We start from the raw sequence: 15,805 nt of genomic DNA, 5'->3' as shown, positions 1-15,805 counted from the left end.
CAAACACTCAAGTCTATGGAATATGTGATTGTTTCATATTTAAAAAATACATGTCTGTATTGAAGTAAAAATGGATGGAAAACACATCTTTCAGATGGAATTAAATAACAAGAGCGGTAACACTTTATTTTACTTGTTACACATGTTACATAGTGTAGTAATAACTACGAAATTATACAAAATTATGCAATTAACCCTAAACCAAACCCTAATCCTAAAACTAACCCTATAGTAAGTACATGTAGTTAATTATTATTACTCAAAACCTAAATGTATACACTGTAACACTGACACCTTAAAATAAAGTGTAACCACAAGTATTACGGGTGTCTTGTTCATCACACTTATTTTCATATAAAAAGAGAACTTAAATTACATCAAATTTATTAGCAACTGCAGCGCATGAGCGTGAATCACGAGATTTCCGCCTTGATCTCTTTGGTGTCTGATGCACAACATAGAGAGAAGTGTCCGACTTGTCTGCACTTATTTCACTCCTCCCCTCAATACACCCGCCTACTCTCGTCTGAATTGCAGGCTTAAACAAGCCTATTTAGTCCAGTGGTTCCCAACCCTGGTCCTGGAGTACCCAAAACTCTGCACATTTTGTATGTCTTCCTAATCAAACGAACCTAATTCAACTCATCAGCTCGTAAGTAGATGAGCTACTTCAAAATCTGAAGGGTACTTCTCAATTACAAGTCTGCATCCTAGTGAGGGTGGAGTTTGATGACGAGATATTATGCAGCCTTCAAATTGAGAAGTACCCCAAATGATTGTGTCAGATTAGAGAGACATCCAAAATGTGAACTTATTCGGGTACTCCAGAACCAGGGTTGGAAACCACAGATTTTAGTCAGCTTAAACGCCGCTCACATCTCAAAGTGACAATCAACAATCAGTGAATTGATGTCCCATGACCATCATAAGAAATTATCTGTCTTTACTTTTGTTTCATGACAACTTTAAAAGAACATTCATTCAGTAATTGTCTAGCCGCAAGTGATAGAGGTGTGTTTTGACCAAGCCAAATTTTCCTTTGAATTCGTGCGATCTGGTGTTTCACATAAGGGTGATAAAAAATGTTCCCACCACAGATTTTCACAGATGTTCCCTTGAATTTGCCACATTGACCAACAGAAAAATGCTTGGTTTAAAAGTGACTTCTGTGTGAGCTGTGCTTCATGAATTGAATTTGACCTTCTTTGTGTGTTCAAGTCTTACTTAAAGGGTCATAATTGACTATTACTTGACTGTCTATTATTATCGCTGTAATCATTCCATAAAAATTATTTTAGCTTTGGAAGTTGCAACAGACTGCATCAGCAGCTTGCACTATTCATTTCTATTTTTAGCCCTTTATTTATTAGAGAAAAAAAACCTCTGATAGCCAGAGCCACTGGTAACCAAATAGAAAATAGAGAAAACTCTTTAATCTTCAGTTAAATCTAGCAGGAATACTGTACAAAACGTTATATGACCGACCAATGCAGCAGCATGTCTCAACGGCTTCAGAAAACAGTTATATAATAACACCAAAACAAAACACAAATGCATAGCTTACTCGGGTGAGTCTAGAAAACTATCAAGACACAGTAATCATAAGAATATCGTGTGGTTCTCCTCGTTTAAAACATTAACTATTTTGCATCCAGAGAACGGGCTTCTACAGCTGGCAGGTTGTGTTTACATATATGCCAAGTTTGTAGACTTAGGCTATAGCCTGACACTGAATGCAAACAGGTTACTGCTGCTGCTGGGGTCAGTACGCAAGTCAAGCACGCTTGCAGGAACGACCCACATCAAAATTGACCAGTCAAAACACACGACTTTATGTTGATAATTCAGTAGGAACGTCAACTCACCCTTCTGAAGGACTTGTACGATCCGGTTAAATGAGTGTAAATTACTGAGCGCTCAGCGGATTTATTCTCGAATGCGTTTACATTGTATCAGTGCTTTCTGCATGCATCGCTAGTCGACATGAATTCACATGGCACTTTTTAAGCGTCCCGTGCCTCATCAGCATGAGGAAAAAAGTAGACAGTTGCACATACGAGAGTCAGACTTCACAGTGCCCCCAAAAGTAGTAGTAGGCAGGTTGCCTTCGGTGACTGCGCGTGGTCGCAATTGCAAGACATTGGATTTAAATGATAGGTTGTTCTGTGAGTCGAGGCGGAATCCCAGTTCGCATGTCCCGCCCCCTCTGGTAGAATCAACCAATCAAAACGCAGAACAGGGCTGCTGTTCGACATGTTATTTAAAGAGCCGTCTAGTAATATGGTATTTACAATTTACAGCACAATGAAAAAGTGACGGAGCAAAATGTGAGCTCACAAATTAGTCTAAAAGTCATGTCACACTGACAAATTATGCATGGGGAACATATCTGGACTTTAAAATGTCTATTTAAAATATATTACGTATGCGTCGCTGGCTGCAATAGCTATAGGCTACTTGAAGCGTCAATGGTTATTTCTAGCGGACTTTAGATGGCCAGAGTTAAGTTCTTCAAGTGGCGGAATTGAGAAAAGGCGACAGCATGCTCTGGCAAGATGCCCACCGACAGCTTGGCTCAATCTTTTTTGTTACAAGTTCAATCTCTGCTGCATAACAGGAAATGGAGTGTTCAAAAAGGCTACTGCGGAAAATAGGCATTAACTAAAATGAAGGGGGGAAAGCAGGGAAAGATGTGTTTTCTCTCACATGCTTGTTCTTCACTAAATTCACCGGTAAAGGAAAATATGGAGGGTTTTCTTCTAATGTTTGACTAAATGGGACAAAGAGCCAAGAAAGTCTGCCTACGCGCGCGCGCGTGTGTGTGTGTGCGCCACAGCTGACGGAGCGTGGTCTGATGGAGTAAGTGCAAACAGTCATTAATCTTGGGAGTCTGACATATGATTTCAGGTTTTCAGGGTAAGCTTGCTGCCCTGACATGCTCAATATCTGTTAACAATAACCTCCCTATTAGATTGTGGACATCTTAAAAAACATTTTTATGATAATATCAAGTATAGGTAAGTGTAATGTTATAATTCTCATTGAGTTAAGTCACTTCATAAATCACCATAAAATGATTAGAATTACTTTTATAAGAATAAAAAAGTGAAGAAGAACAAAAATACATGTTTTTCATATAGGCTAATATTACAAGATTCTTTTCATATAGCCTAATAATAAGCAGCACTGCAGCAATGATCAGTAGTGCCTGATGGTTTACAATCACTCAAACAGAGAAAGGACTTTATTAAACAAAAGATTGCCACCTGGTGGTTTGAGAATACTATTGCAGTCTTGAGGAGTTACGTCACTCAAACATAGGCATATGTTGCCTGTCTATTCACTTATATATATAGTTTTTTGACAACCAAAATGCAGCTTTGAACCACAATTTAATATTTTGGGAGATATTTCCTAAAGTAGACTATAATCTTATATAATGTACAGATTACTGTGAACATAAAATAGACCTATTTAAGAATAGGGAACACTTTACAATAAGGTCTTATTTGTTAACATTATTTGGTGTAATGAAATGAACTAACAATGAGAATTACTGTAAAAGTGTTACTGTATTTATCAATCTTTGTTAATGTTATTTAATTAAAATCCAGTTGTTCATTGTTTCTTCATGTTAGTTCACTGTGCATTATGTTAACAAATATATATATATTTTTAATAAAATATTAGTAAAAGTATTGTTTGGTCATGTTAAATAGTTAACTAATAATAACTAAAGAAACCTTATTGTAAAGTGTTACCAAAGTATGTTTATTTTTAACATTGCTAAATTACATATGGAAGCCATATTTTGGGATGGATATACATTTTTGTTAACTATAGGAGGGGGTCCCACTCTTATGGACAGAGCTTGTCTTTCTTCGGCATGACGCAGCTGAAGGATGTGGTCTGATTTTAAAATCAGATGTTTGTTTACCCCCTTTCTTGTTGTTGCATGATTATATTACTTTTGCAATACTTTTAACAATATTATAGCTTTAATGCAAGCTATCTGAAGATTCTTTTTAGTGTACAAGACATATTGGGGCTTAAAATCTTCACAGTCTTCTTGTGTCCAAGCCTCCTCACAGTGGGGTTCAGTATATCATAGCAAAGACTGGAGAGCAAACTCAGCTTCCTGTGCTCCTGGTTTGGCAGCTGTGAAATGTTATTTTTGGAACAGAATAGTTGAGGTTCAGGGGAAAGCAACTACAGACAGCTAAAAAGTATTTACATCTTAGGCTCTTTAACGTGGGGGAAGTTATTTATTGTATAAAATCTTTACACAAAAAGGTGTAGATTCTGACAATAAAAAACTGGGCAATAACTTTCCTATCATTGTTCTTAACACATAAACAGAAATGTTTTTTTGGATGTCCCTGTCGCCGGAAAGATGATAGACAGACAGACAGACAACAGACAGACAGACAGACAGACAGACAGACAGAGATAGATAGATAGATAGATAGATAGATAGATAGATAGATAGATAGATAGATAGATAGATAGATAGATAGATAGATAGATAGATAGATAGATATATAGATAGATAGATAGATAGATAGATAGATAGATAGATAATGTGATGGAAAAAGTATATGAAATAACCCAATAATAATAATAATACCAACAACAATAATATTAATATTAATACATTGCACTGATTCAGGAACCCGTTGCCCTGTTGCAATTTATTAGAACACAAAATGGAAAAAGCACACAATAGCCTATATATGACATCACCCAATAATAATAATAAGCTAATAATGATAATTAATTGATTGGTTTTTAGATATCAGCAACCCTTTGCCTTGTTGCATCATTTCATCGTGGTCCAGGAGTGCGCATGCCCTGAATCTTCATCTTTGAAAGACCCCTCGCCATTGGTGGATCAGCACATGTCTATAAGTGCCGGCCGGTTTTTACAAGCGCTTTCCACTCCGCTCCGTTCCAAGCGCGCGCACGCTACTGATGAGAAGAGCCTGGTACCACTTATAAACGGGTGGAAATACTGAGCGTGTAGAGAAAATCATGGAGGAGAAGACGAGCGAAATCAATGGGCACGTCGGGCACAAAAGCCCGTTGCCAGCGGTCTCAATTAAATCAGAAAAGAAAAGCTTTAAAGACAGGTTGATGGGCTTCCTCAAAAGAAATCTCTTAGTGATCCTGACGGTGTCCGGGGTTCTGGTGGGCGTAGGACTCGGGATGATGGTCCGGAACATGAACCTAACCCGAGCGCAGATGACTTATTTCGCCTTCCCCGGGGAGATGCTGCTGAGGATGCTCAAGATGATCATCCTTCCTTTAGTGGTTTGCAGTTTGATTTCTGGCGCTGCGAGTCTGGACACGCGCTCGCTGGGAAAGCTCGGAGGGATCGCCGTGTCTTACTTTCTGGTGACCACTCTGATCGCGTCATCCATCGGGGTCGCGCTCGCCTTCATCATCAAACCCGGCGTGGGAGCCGGAGCGCTGAACTCCAACAACTTGGGGCTGGAAGGCTTGAGCAACAACAAAGAGACAGCGGATTCGTTTTTAGACCTGGCAAGGTATCATTTTGGTTATTAAAATGACTGATATTAATATATAGTAAAAATTGGTGATAAAATATAATTCAAAGTGAGAAAGAAAGCAGACCACTATGGCAGCAACTAATCCGCTCCTGCAGGTTGCCGGTGTGATTAACGATGTATGTGACACACACACACACACACACACACACACACACACACACACACACGAATGCGTGCAGATCATGTGACATTGACAATAATCGCATACTTTCTTTCTTTCTTTCTTTCTTTCTTTTTAGCCATTTAAGTCACTGACTGTTGTGCATTTAATTATTGCTCCAGACAGGAAAAGAAGAGCTGGAAAAACAACTGGAAAAATTCTCACATTCCTGGCAAAAAGAGAACGTTTTAGACAGAAAGCATAGTGGGAGTTCAGCACAATTGGGACATCCTGTAAAGTAGGAGAAAACAATGATTGATAAGCTTCTACAAATTAGGAAACAATCAAATGTTACTAATTAATTAATAACTGTCACAAATAAGGATCATTGTCATTCTGAAAATGTAATTTGGCTGGAATCATCATAATGGACATCATCATGTTTCAATATGTTTCTCTGTGAACACATGAAAATCCATCAACAAATTCAACGGATCCTTTAAAAGCCTCTAAAAATGACAAATCACTGACTCAAAACTTTTATTAATGTTTTTAAATGATTGTGGATAATTACAAAAATATATTGTATTTAATTGGTTGTCTGTTTTAAGTGGCGTATTTCTTTTTCTAACATGTCATGGTATAGTGTGACTCTTTCTGAAACTGTTCTGATTGATTTTGACCATTTGTGTCATATTAACCTGGCTCACAACAGTTAAGATATTTCATAACAGCCCAATTGTTGCTGTGCTATAAGACCATATGATGCTGGTTTTTCTGATGCTGGTTTTACATGATTTTTTCCGCAGGACATGGTCTTCATTCATCCAAGTTGATCTAGATGATGGACAAAATGGATGGACTAGCTGGTGGGGTTGCAATCGACCTGGTAGATCTGTATCAAGCTAGTTAGAGTTGAGAGATCACCATGGACCAGTAACAAATCAGCTACAATATTGCAAAAATATATATATATATATATATATTTATATTTATTTTATTTTTTTTTCCAGCAGGACCATAATTGTGAAAATTTTCATAAAAGGAAATTCCGGCAAACATATTTGCTATTACCTTAACATAATTGTCCTGCTTTTTCCAATAATCAGTACTTTACAAATATAAATTACATCAAATTTGATCACAAAATATACATTACATGAACAATACATACATGAACATTATTGTTCACCCTATTTGGACCAAATGTGCACATATCGTGAAACCTGAAATCTGTTAGTAAAAAGTCTTTACAGTCTCTCTTGTTGAAGTATTAATCTTCTATGCAATTATGTAATCAGAACTTGAAGAATGACTGCATAATAGGCTTGCATGAACCTGGAGAAAATACTCTCCACTTTGCCTCATAGTTCACAGGGTTACTAGATTAATAGATGTCATATGATGAATAAGAACTAAAACTCAGTTTAGTTTAAAATAATCCATTCTGTAGCCCGAGTGACTGAATATCTGTTTAGATAAAGATATTGATCTGCATGGATCAATGCAAAACTTCCTTTACAGGTCCATCATGATGCAAACGGGTGGGAATTTAGCAATGGAACACCAGTGTTGTCCATCTGTGATGATAAGAGCCCATTTTTACACATGTCTGCATCACTGGTTTATCTTGCTTGCTTGTTTTTCCTTTTCAGAAACCTGTTTCCATCCAACCTGGTGGCTGCAGCTTTCCGCTCAGTGAGTTACTTTTTTTCTACACACACACACGCACGCACGCACACGGTTATGTCCAGGATGAATATTTGTAGATCACTTCCTCCATGTTAACAGCTCCTTCATCTCTAATTGAGAGAGTCGCAAAATGGAGTGACCATTTTTGTCCCTGCTCAATTAATACCTCCCATCCTCTCTCACCACTAAGTAACCAGGCAGTTACCATAGAAAGCTGATTCCATTCCTTTGGTGCCTGGCAACCTGGCTTAGTTCACTGAGTTGTACCACACGGTCAGCTGCTTAACAGTGAGCACACTCTGCTCAAAGGAAGGTCATGGGGTTCGGTGGTCGGGGTAGGAGATAACATCTCTGTCCCCAGACTGGAGCATGTGCACAACCTCACTGACACAAACTGAACAGGGTACCCAGTTATCTATTTGCAAAAAAATATGTTTTTTCTAAAGGCCGGAGTAGCTTTAGAAAGAGAAACAGGGTCATTAGGCGCAAATAATGGGATGTTTCTTTAGGAGAATGTTTCTTTATCCAGTGGGATTTCCATCAACACTCACCTGGATGGAGTCCAGATAGGCTTTAAAGAAGATGAGACACGGATTAGCAGGATTAATACAGAAATGCCTGGGAATTATTTTAATGGCCAGTTACATATGAACTTGTCCAAACTAATTTTTGAAGATCTCTTCCAGTTTGCCTTAATTATCTCTAACTGAAATATGTTTGTAGATACAATTTTGCCATCAAATGTAAGTCAACATCAGAATATGCAAACACAGTGTAAATTCATCTCATTAAAGATATGGCTGCCTGTGAACCTTTAACAGACGAGTTTCTGCTTTCCACTACACTGATGTATATATGTAAACATATGTTTGTCTATGTAAACATAAGCTACCCAGATAGCAAATGACATCTGGCCCAGTTGTGGCCCACATCCCACATGGCATACCGGCGATGACTCAACCTGCAGTGTGGCTGGTAAAAGCATCCGGGCCACACACAGCAAGCCACAACTCACACTAAACCCAGCTTGATGTGTGTGGGCCACTGCCAATATGACCTTTGCCACTTCCAGAACTGAGCCATTTGTGCCATAGTTGGCCCAGATGAGGCCCGAATATGTATGCTATCTGGGTAGACAGACATCCATCAACACTGCACCAAGCTCTATCTTTTTTTACGATGAAGTTAAACTTAACTTAAACTAAGTTCAACTTTTAAAAATGTATCTTGAGATCCCGTGTTCTTTCCTATTCCTTAGCAGCACAATGTCTCAATTTTTTTTTAAAGGCAAGAACGCATTCTGTGAGAAAAGCGCCCCGCTATTCTAAACTTTTCAACAAGGCGGCTACTTTCGCTACTTAAAGCTGGCATGAAATGGAAGTAGTGATTGTTTTTTCTTCCCTATTGTGGAATTTATCCGGTTAAAAAGTCTTCTCGAATGAGAAAAAAATGTAGGGCGGGACTTGATTTTGTCAATGGGGAATTGATTTTCGAAAAGAAGTTCAACCTTCAAAAACATGTCCCGAGACCCTGCATTATTTCCACAGTTCAGTGCCACTGCCACGTCTCACGTTTTTAACCTTCTCCGATCGGAAGTAGACGGAAACTAAACTGAGTGGCTCAGCTCACAGAATTGGATTTTTTGAGTAACAGGGGTTCTGAATAGGAGAGCTGTGGGGGGATCACTTTCATTGTCTCTGTGTGTACCAGTCTCAAAGTCCTCTTCAGCTAAACTTTAAATGCTGCTTTTGTGAGTATTTTGGCACTAGACATGCACAGAAACACGCTCAGTGCAGATAAATAATCAAATGCATCCCAGTTCATGGAACGGGTTGAAATCGGCCAGAATAGCTCTTTGATAAGCACTGCAAGTAGCTCATAATGTTTTCTTCCTCTGTCTTTTACTTTTGTCACAGTATATCACTGACTACAAGATGGTTCTTGTTGGAAATGGAACAAATGGAACCCTCATCTACCAGAAGGTACATGATCTCTTTATTTTCTAATAACAATTTTATTTAAAATATATAAATTTGTATGTTACGATAATGATAAATTTAATTATTAAATAATAATCAACATTAATATTCATTAATATAATTATTAATAGCATTAGGTCCTTCCTTTTCCTATATTAAGCATTAACTGTCAACAATTGTCCACACATGTCACTTGCTGAAATGTCAATTTAATTTTTTTTTAAAACTCAAGTCCAGTTGGGGCTTCTTGGCTGGTGTGTCTCAGACCCCTCAGTAGTGTTTGGCTCTTTGGCAGCCTTGAAAGAGCTTGCTGTTTGTTTGCACAGGGCCAGGGTGTACGCAGACGGTTTTGCTGCTCCTGTCCTACTGAGCACTCAAGCAGCTGGAGATGGCAAGCCTTTCCCAGAGGGCCTCCCATGTGTCCGCATTCTAGTCCCAGCAATGTGCTTGTAAAAGGACTCAGGATGTGCTAAGAGATATTCACATTTCAAATAATTTTCTAATGAACATTTTCTGTCCTCATAGTAGTACAGTCAGCCTCACATAAATAGTTACATCCAGACCCACATGCATGCAGATTTCCACAGAATTAAAATGACCTTCATTCACAAAGTTTATGTCTCGCTACTTCCCAGCAAGCAATTTTGCGTCTAAAAGACGTCTAATAGCCGTCCAAACGCAGCCCAGACGTCTAGGCTAAAACGAGGCAAAATTCGGGCTGTCAGTTACAATTTAATAGATATCTAAACCATAGCCCAAGAATAGACTATTCAATTAGATAACAAAGAAATAAAATGAGTAAAGAAATTAAACCAAACACCTTGTAATCACTGTTTATTTTGCTTACATGATGGAATATCATACATATTGCAAGTTATTTAGGAAAAAAACAAATTCAAGGTTATTTTGACTAGAAGTGGGTTACTCATATAGCCGGACTATATCAGATCTATAGTTAACGGTGAAATGACAATTATTGCTTCCTGAGTTGTATATTTGTTCATTGAGAATTGTACCTAATTTGACCGATTTAACACACTTTAATGTTTATATCTATTCCATCAGTATTTCCTTAAAATTCAGTGCAAAAAAGAATATAATAATTCACATATGCCAATGAACTACTCTATCTAGTGCTGTATGTGATTAGCCTTTGTATAAATCATTGGGTCTTCATTACATCCTGGCTCTGCTAAAATGTCTCGTATCTGCTGGTGCATGGGTAAATATGTGGGCAATCCCTCAGAACGCTTGAGGTTCATAATTGCTTAAGTAGGGCTTACAGAACAACCAGTGCTGTGTGCCAAGTGATGAGCCATGCCTGGATGTGTGATTAATCCCAGAACAAGAGAGGGATTCTGTTGAACAGTAGCTCAGTCCCGTCAGATCTTCATCACCTGTGACCCCACAGCCATAACCGCAGAGAAAAAGTCTGTCTGAGAGCCAAGCTTCATGACGTTTTTGGCTTTTGAAAGTCACTTGTCCATGCACAATCATATCAAGTTCAGTGACGGGAAATATGACATTGCATCAGCGAGTGGGAACATGAGTTCATACTGAAATTCAGCACTTATCAGAACACATTAATATGTCACATTTTATTGCTGATGTTATCATCAGATTTCTTTTGCTGTTGCATTTTTCGCCTTTAACCAATTCTCAACTGTATTCTGCCAAGAAAACATTGAAAAGGCTGAGCGGCAATATCCTAATATTTGAATGTCTACTTATATAAGCCACTTTATAACAATGACAAACATGTTTTTGTGGGTTTCAGGTTCCCTATGGAACAGATTCAGATGGAATGAATATTCTGGGCCTTGTTCTCTTTGCTATGGTTTTTGGAGTTGCTTTGAGAAAGCTTGGGACAGAAGGAGAGGAGCTCATTCGCTTTTTCAATGCCTTCAATGAAGCCACTATGGTATTGGTGTCGTGGATCATGTGGTAAGTAAAGGTATTTGGTCAAATTGACATCTAATCCAGTCTAAGGCGCAGAGCCTAAATCTAATACAATATAATGTAATTTATTACATCATAAATTGTCCCCATGATATATAATAAGGACATGAGGGAAAAAATACACTTATATTCATATAAAATATTGCAGTATTTGCAAGTGCAATATTTGTAAGTACAAAATGCTAAACCATTCTTTTAATATTCAACACTGAAATCTTAAAGAAAGCGAAACGTTTATACATTTTAAAAGCTTCAGTTGCACTATGCACATGATGTCTGATACATTCTGTTTTTTTATCCTTCAGGTATGTGCCATTTGGCATCATGTTCTTGGTTGGCAGTAAGATTGTGGAAATGGAAGATGTGGTTCTGTTGGTCACTAGTTTGGGGAAATACATTTTTGCCTCTATCCTGGGCCACGTCATCCATGGTGGCATTGTCTTGCCTCTTATCTACTTTGGGTTCACTCGTGAAAACCCCTTCAGTTTCCTGTCTGGCCTCATCACACCTTTCACCACAGCCTTTGCTACCTGCTCCAGGTAATTTGTTCAATTTCATTTGTAGTCCTTAAAGCAGGTTTAGTTGAGCTAACCTACATAATTTTTTCTATAAGCAAAAAATTGCTTATACAGGCAATTGCATTTAATGTTTGGGTTAATTCGTTTACCAGAATGTGACTAAAAAGCTTTGTTTTCTTTCTTCCTGGAACCACCCTTGATTTGTTGGCAAAGGAATCAATTCTGGAATAGTCTTTTCCATAATTTGATGGCTCATTTGCAGTCTCAGTTCTTAGACCAATCCAAAGCAGTGTTGTTATTGTTAACTAAAACTAATACATAATGTTTTTGTTAACTGAAATAAAGTAGAAATAAAATTTAAATGTAAATATTACATGAAAAACGTAAACCTTAAAAACTTTAGAAATGTTAGAAATGTTGCATATAACAAAATGACTAAAAACCTAAAATAAAATAAAAACGAATAATCTAAAAAATAAAAGCTAATGAGCAATAGATACTATAATAGTATCATTACATACTCAAACCTGTGTCTGTTTTCTGTGCCTGTGCAGCTCAGCGACCCTGCCCACCATGATGAAATGTGTAGAGGAGAACAACGGTGTTGACAAACGAATCAGTCGGTTTATTTTACCGATTGGAGCCACTGTCAACATGGACGGAGCAGCCATTTTCCAGTGCGTTGCTGCTGTGTTCATTGCCCAGCTCAACAACATTGAACTCAACGCTGGCCAGATCTTCACAATCCTGTGAGTGTACATCCCTATGAGGTCTTTCTTCAATCAGCAGGAGTATTCATATACTGTGAACATTCCTATATCTACAAGGCAGAGATACTAAGCTTGATCTAAATTTACAAGCAGCACACACTCCCTTTCTGGAGCCTGTCCCAGTGTGGCGGGTTATGCAGTAGTGGGCGATACAGAACTGAAGCTCTGATGGAAGGATGGATGTTGATAGCTTTTAGCATTATGGCACTGAACTTCGCTTTTCTCCAGGGAATTTGTCCCTGTAGTAAGTGTACCATTGGTCGCTTTGGATGAAGTATCTGATAAATGACTGCTCATTTGCTTATTCACATGTGCAGGGTGACAGCCACCGCTTCCAGCGTGGGAGCAGCCGGTATTCCAGCGGGTGGGATTATCACCATCGCTATCATTCTGGAGGCCATTGGTCTGCCCACCCATGACCTGTCACTCATGCTGGCTGTGGACTGGATTGTGTAAGACAACTTTTCCCCTTTTACTCATTTAAATACATTGGTCTCAAATTAATACATGATATCGATATTGTAATTAATACACTGATTAATTACAATTAACCTCGTATGTCAGTATTTGCTGAGTGTTGTAATTTTGAGATGCCATATCAGTGACAAGTTTACATTCAGGAAAGGGAATTTGATTAATTGCATTTAATTATTTTTGGTTTAATTTATGTCAACTATTGAAATGTATTTTTTCTTATTATAACGCTTCAGTAATATTTTTTTATTTATTTTGAAAAGAAGCATTACATTGATAAAAGTGACAGTAAAACATTTCTATTTCAAATAAATGCTGTTCATTTGAACTAACTATTCATCAAAGAATCCTGAAAAAATGGTTTCCACAAAAGTTTTCAACATTAATCATGATAATTAATGTTTCTTGAGCAGCAAATCAGCATATTATAATTATTATAATATATTACATTTTAAAATGATTTAAATACAAAACAGTTATTCTAAATTATAATAATATTTCACATTATTTCAGTTTTTACTGTATTTTTTATCTAATAAATGCAGCCTCAGTAAGCAGAAGAGACCTCTTAAATTTTTTTTTTTTTTTTATCTTACGGATCCCAAACATTTGAACGGTAGTGCATCTATTTACAAAGTATATATATATATATATATTAAAGGTCTTTATAAAATGCACCCTCCCCACACATATCATCATGAAACCTGATAGCTTTGCAGTCTATTTTTGTTCTTAAGAGTCTTTTAAGGCTTCTTATAAGAATTAGAAAAGTTATACTTCTATAATAAGAAACTAATATTATGTGTATGCATACAATAAATACATACAGTTTCAAACATAAGGACACAATGTAAAATTTTCAATATGGAAATACAAAACATTTATTTTATCCAATGCAATTATTTTGAACCCATATTTGTACCTATGACCTTGGCATATGCCTATGACCTCGCCATGCTCTACTGTTTGAGCTACATGAAGGCATATAGAATAAGGAATTAGAATATAGAATAGAATTAGGATTTTCTAGCCCTTGAGTTAACAAACTGTGTGTGTCGTGTGATCAGCGACCGTACCACCACAGTTGTGAACGTGGAGGGGGATGCCCTCGGCGCTGGAATACTTCACCACATCAATGAGCGAGAGATGAAGAGACAACAGCAGCAGCATCACGAGGAGCAGGAACTACAAGAGGTGAAGGTGGAGGTAGTGCCTAATGTCAAGGCAGAAGAAGAGACCTCCCCTCTCGTCACACACCAGAACCAAGGAGAAAGCTCCTCGCATGAAACACTCAATGAAAAGGACGGTCTGGAGTCTGTACTGTAAAGTGTTGACTGTGGTCTCCCATCCCTTTCTTACCTCTTTTCTCTCTTTCACTCTTTAAAAACCACTACATGTTGAGTGTGAAGTTTACGTCAAACGTAAAGTTTACTCATTCCTGTGAAAGGAACACTAATGGTCAGTTTGCTGTTTTACATATAGTTTGGACTGGTTTTTGTTATGATAACCTTATCCAACTGTGCCAAAATTATTTTTTATAATCAGATTTTGTGTTTGAGAACATGTCCCAGATTATATGCTAAATCAAAAAGGGAATATTTACAGTCTGTGAGCAGAGATGGGTAGTAATGGAAATCATTCACAGACTGACCTCTTGCTCTGTTTGTTTTCTATATTTTGACTGACTTTGTGAAATATTAACTATTTCAAAGATACACTGGAAAGTATTTGCTGTAAATATTTGTGTCCTTAATGGCAAATCCTGTTGCATTGTGGTATAGTCTGGTGATTTATTGGAGACTATATCAAAACTACATTTGTGCTTGTGAAGTAGCCTACTCCTGTGAATTCTAGCTGATTTTAGAGCTTGTGCGTTATGGTTTCAGTACATTCAAATCTGTAAACGCCAAGCTCAGAGATAGAGACAAAACCCAGGGTCACATCATGTGATATTCAACCTGATGATGAAACACTGTAGGGTCAAACATTTCCTGATAGACCTCCGTTCTCTACATGAAATATTTATTTTTCTGTTTGACCCAAGAACATCACCCATGGTATAGTGACATCTAGTGGTAAGTGGGAACGTGTCGTGACTTTTTTTTTGGTACATTTTATGGGCAAATTTTAAGTTTGGTCATTAGCAAACAAAGCAAACAATTTTAAAACGACAATTAGATAAACATGAATGATTTTAATTTATTCTAATTGCTTAGCCTTTTGTACTGTATTGAAAAATATTTTTCGTAATCTGTTGCAATGAAAATGTTCAGATGTTTGATGAACTCTAAAAGCTATTAATTTTATTAGTGTGTTTTATATGCATTTTACCTCCATGTTTTTTCCATTATCATTTATCTTCTTGTTACCGATGTGTGTGTGTGTCTCTGCTTACAATTAAATCCAAACCGCCTGTGTCTCTGATTTACATGCATACACATTTTCCTGCGTGTGACGGATAATTATTTGTTGATAGTAATAATGTAACTGTAATTACAATTTAATTGAAAGTATTTATAGCTAATAATAAAACTGAATCCAAACACAACCATTTCTATAAAATATATATTTTAAATCCTAATCGAATAATCACAAACCACTGTGATTGGTTGGTTTTGACCAGCGCCAAGAAATGTAACATGCATGGGGTGACAGTGCGTTATTTTAGCAGTGGTCTCTGGACAACAATTCATACCAGAATAATGGCAAAAAATGTTTTAATAAAAAGTGTATTGTCTCAGAC

At 37.3% G+C, this 15,805-nt stretch overlaps 2 protein-coding genes across 3 annotated transcripts in view; one reads left to right on the top strand and one right to left on the bottom strand.

Annotated features, from left to right (window-relative positions):
- sertad2b (SERTA domain containing 2b) overlaps positions 1-2,142 on the bottom strand; it is a 43,187-nt gene extending 41,045 nt beyond the window's left edge. Inside the window, exon 1 of the mRNA XM_079634180.1 lies at positions 1,866-2,142. The gene's annotated coding sequence lies outside the window, so the exon portion shown is untranslated. The remainder of the gene's footprint in view (positions 1-1,865) is intronic.
- Positions 2,143-2,232: 90 nt separating this feature from the next.
- On the top strand, positions 2,233-15,503 carry slc1a4 (solute carrier family 1 member 4). Of its 2 annotated transcripts, none has more exons than XM_079634452.1 (8): positions 2,233-2,859; positions 7,326-7,368; positions 9,279-9,344; positions 11,119-11,285; positions 11,606-11,839; positions 12,373-12,567; positions 12,906-13,040; positions 14,130-15,503. In XM_079634452.1, the coding sequence occupies exons 1-8, from the start codon at positions 2,855-2,857 to the stop codon at positions 14,386-14,388; spliced, it is 1,104 nt and encodes a 367-aa protein (XP_079490578.1). In that variant the 5' UTR covers positions 2,233-2,854; the 3' UTR covers positions 14,389-15,503. The 2 variants fall into 2 exon arrangements, with proteins under 2 accessions (XP_079490578.1, XP_079490577.1); XM_079634451.1 differs by lacking the exon at positions 2,233-2,859 and adding an exon at positions 4,889-5,546 and having other exon boundaries at positions 14,130-15,493.
- The last annotated feature ends 302 nt before the right edge of the window (positions 15,504-15,805 follow it).

The sequence above is a fragment of the Phoxinus phoxinus genome, assembly GCF_949152265.1.
Source record: "Phoxinus phoxinus genome assembly, chromosome: 14".
Classification (NCBI taxonomy): domain Eukaryota; kingdom Metazoa; phylum Chordata; class Actinopteri; order Cypriniformes; family Leuciscidae; genus Phoxinus; species Phoxinus phoxinus.
The sequence above is the reverse complement of the archived record's forward strand: the minus strand, read 5'-3'. Positions and strand labels throughout refer to the sequence as shown.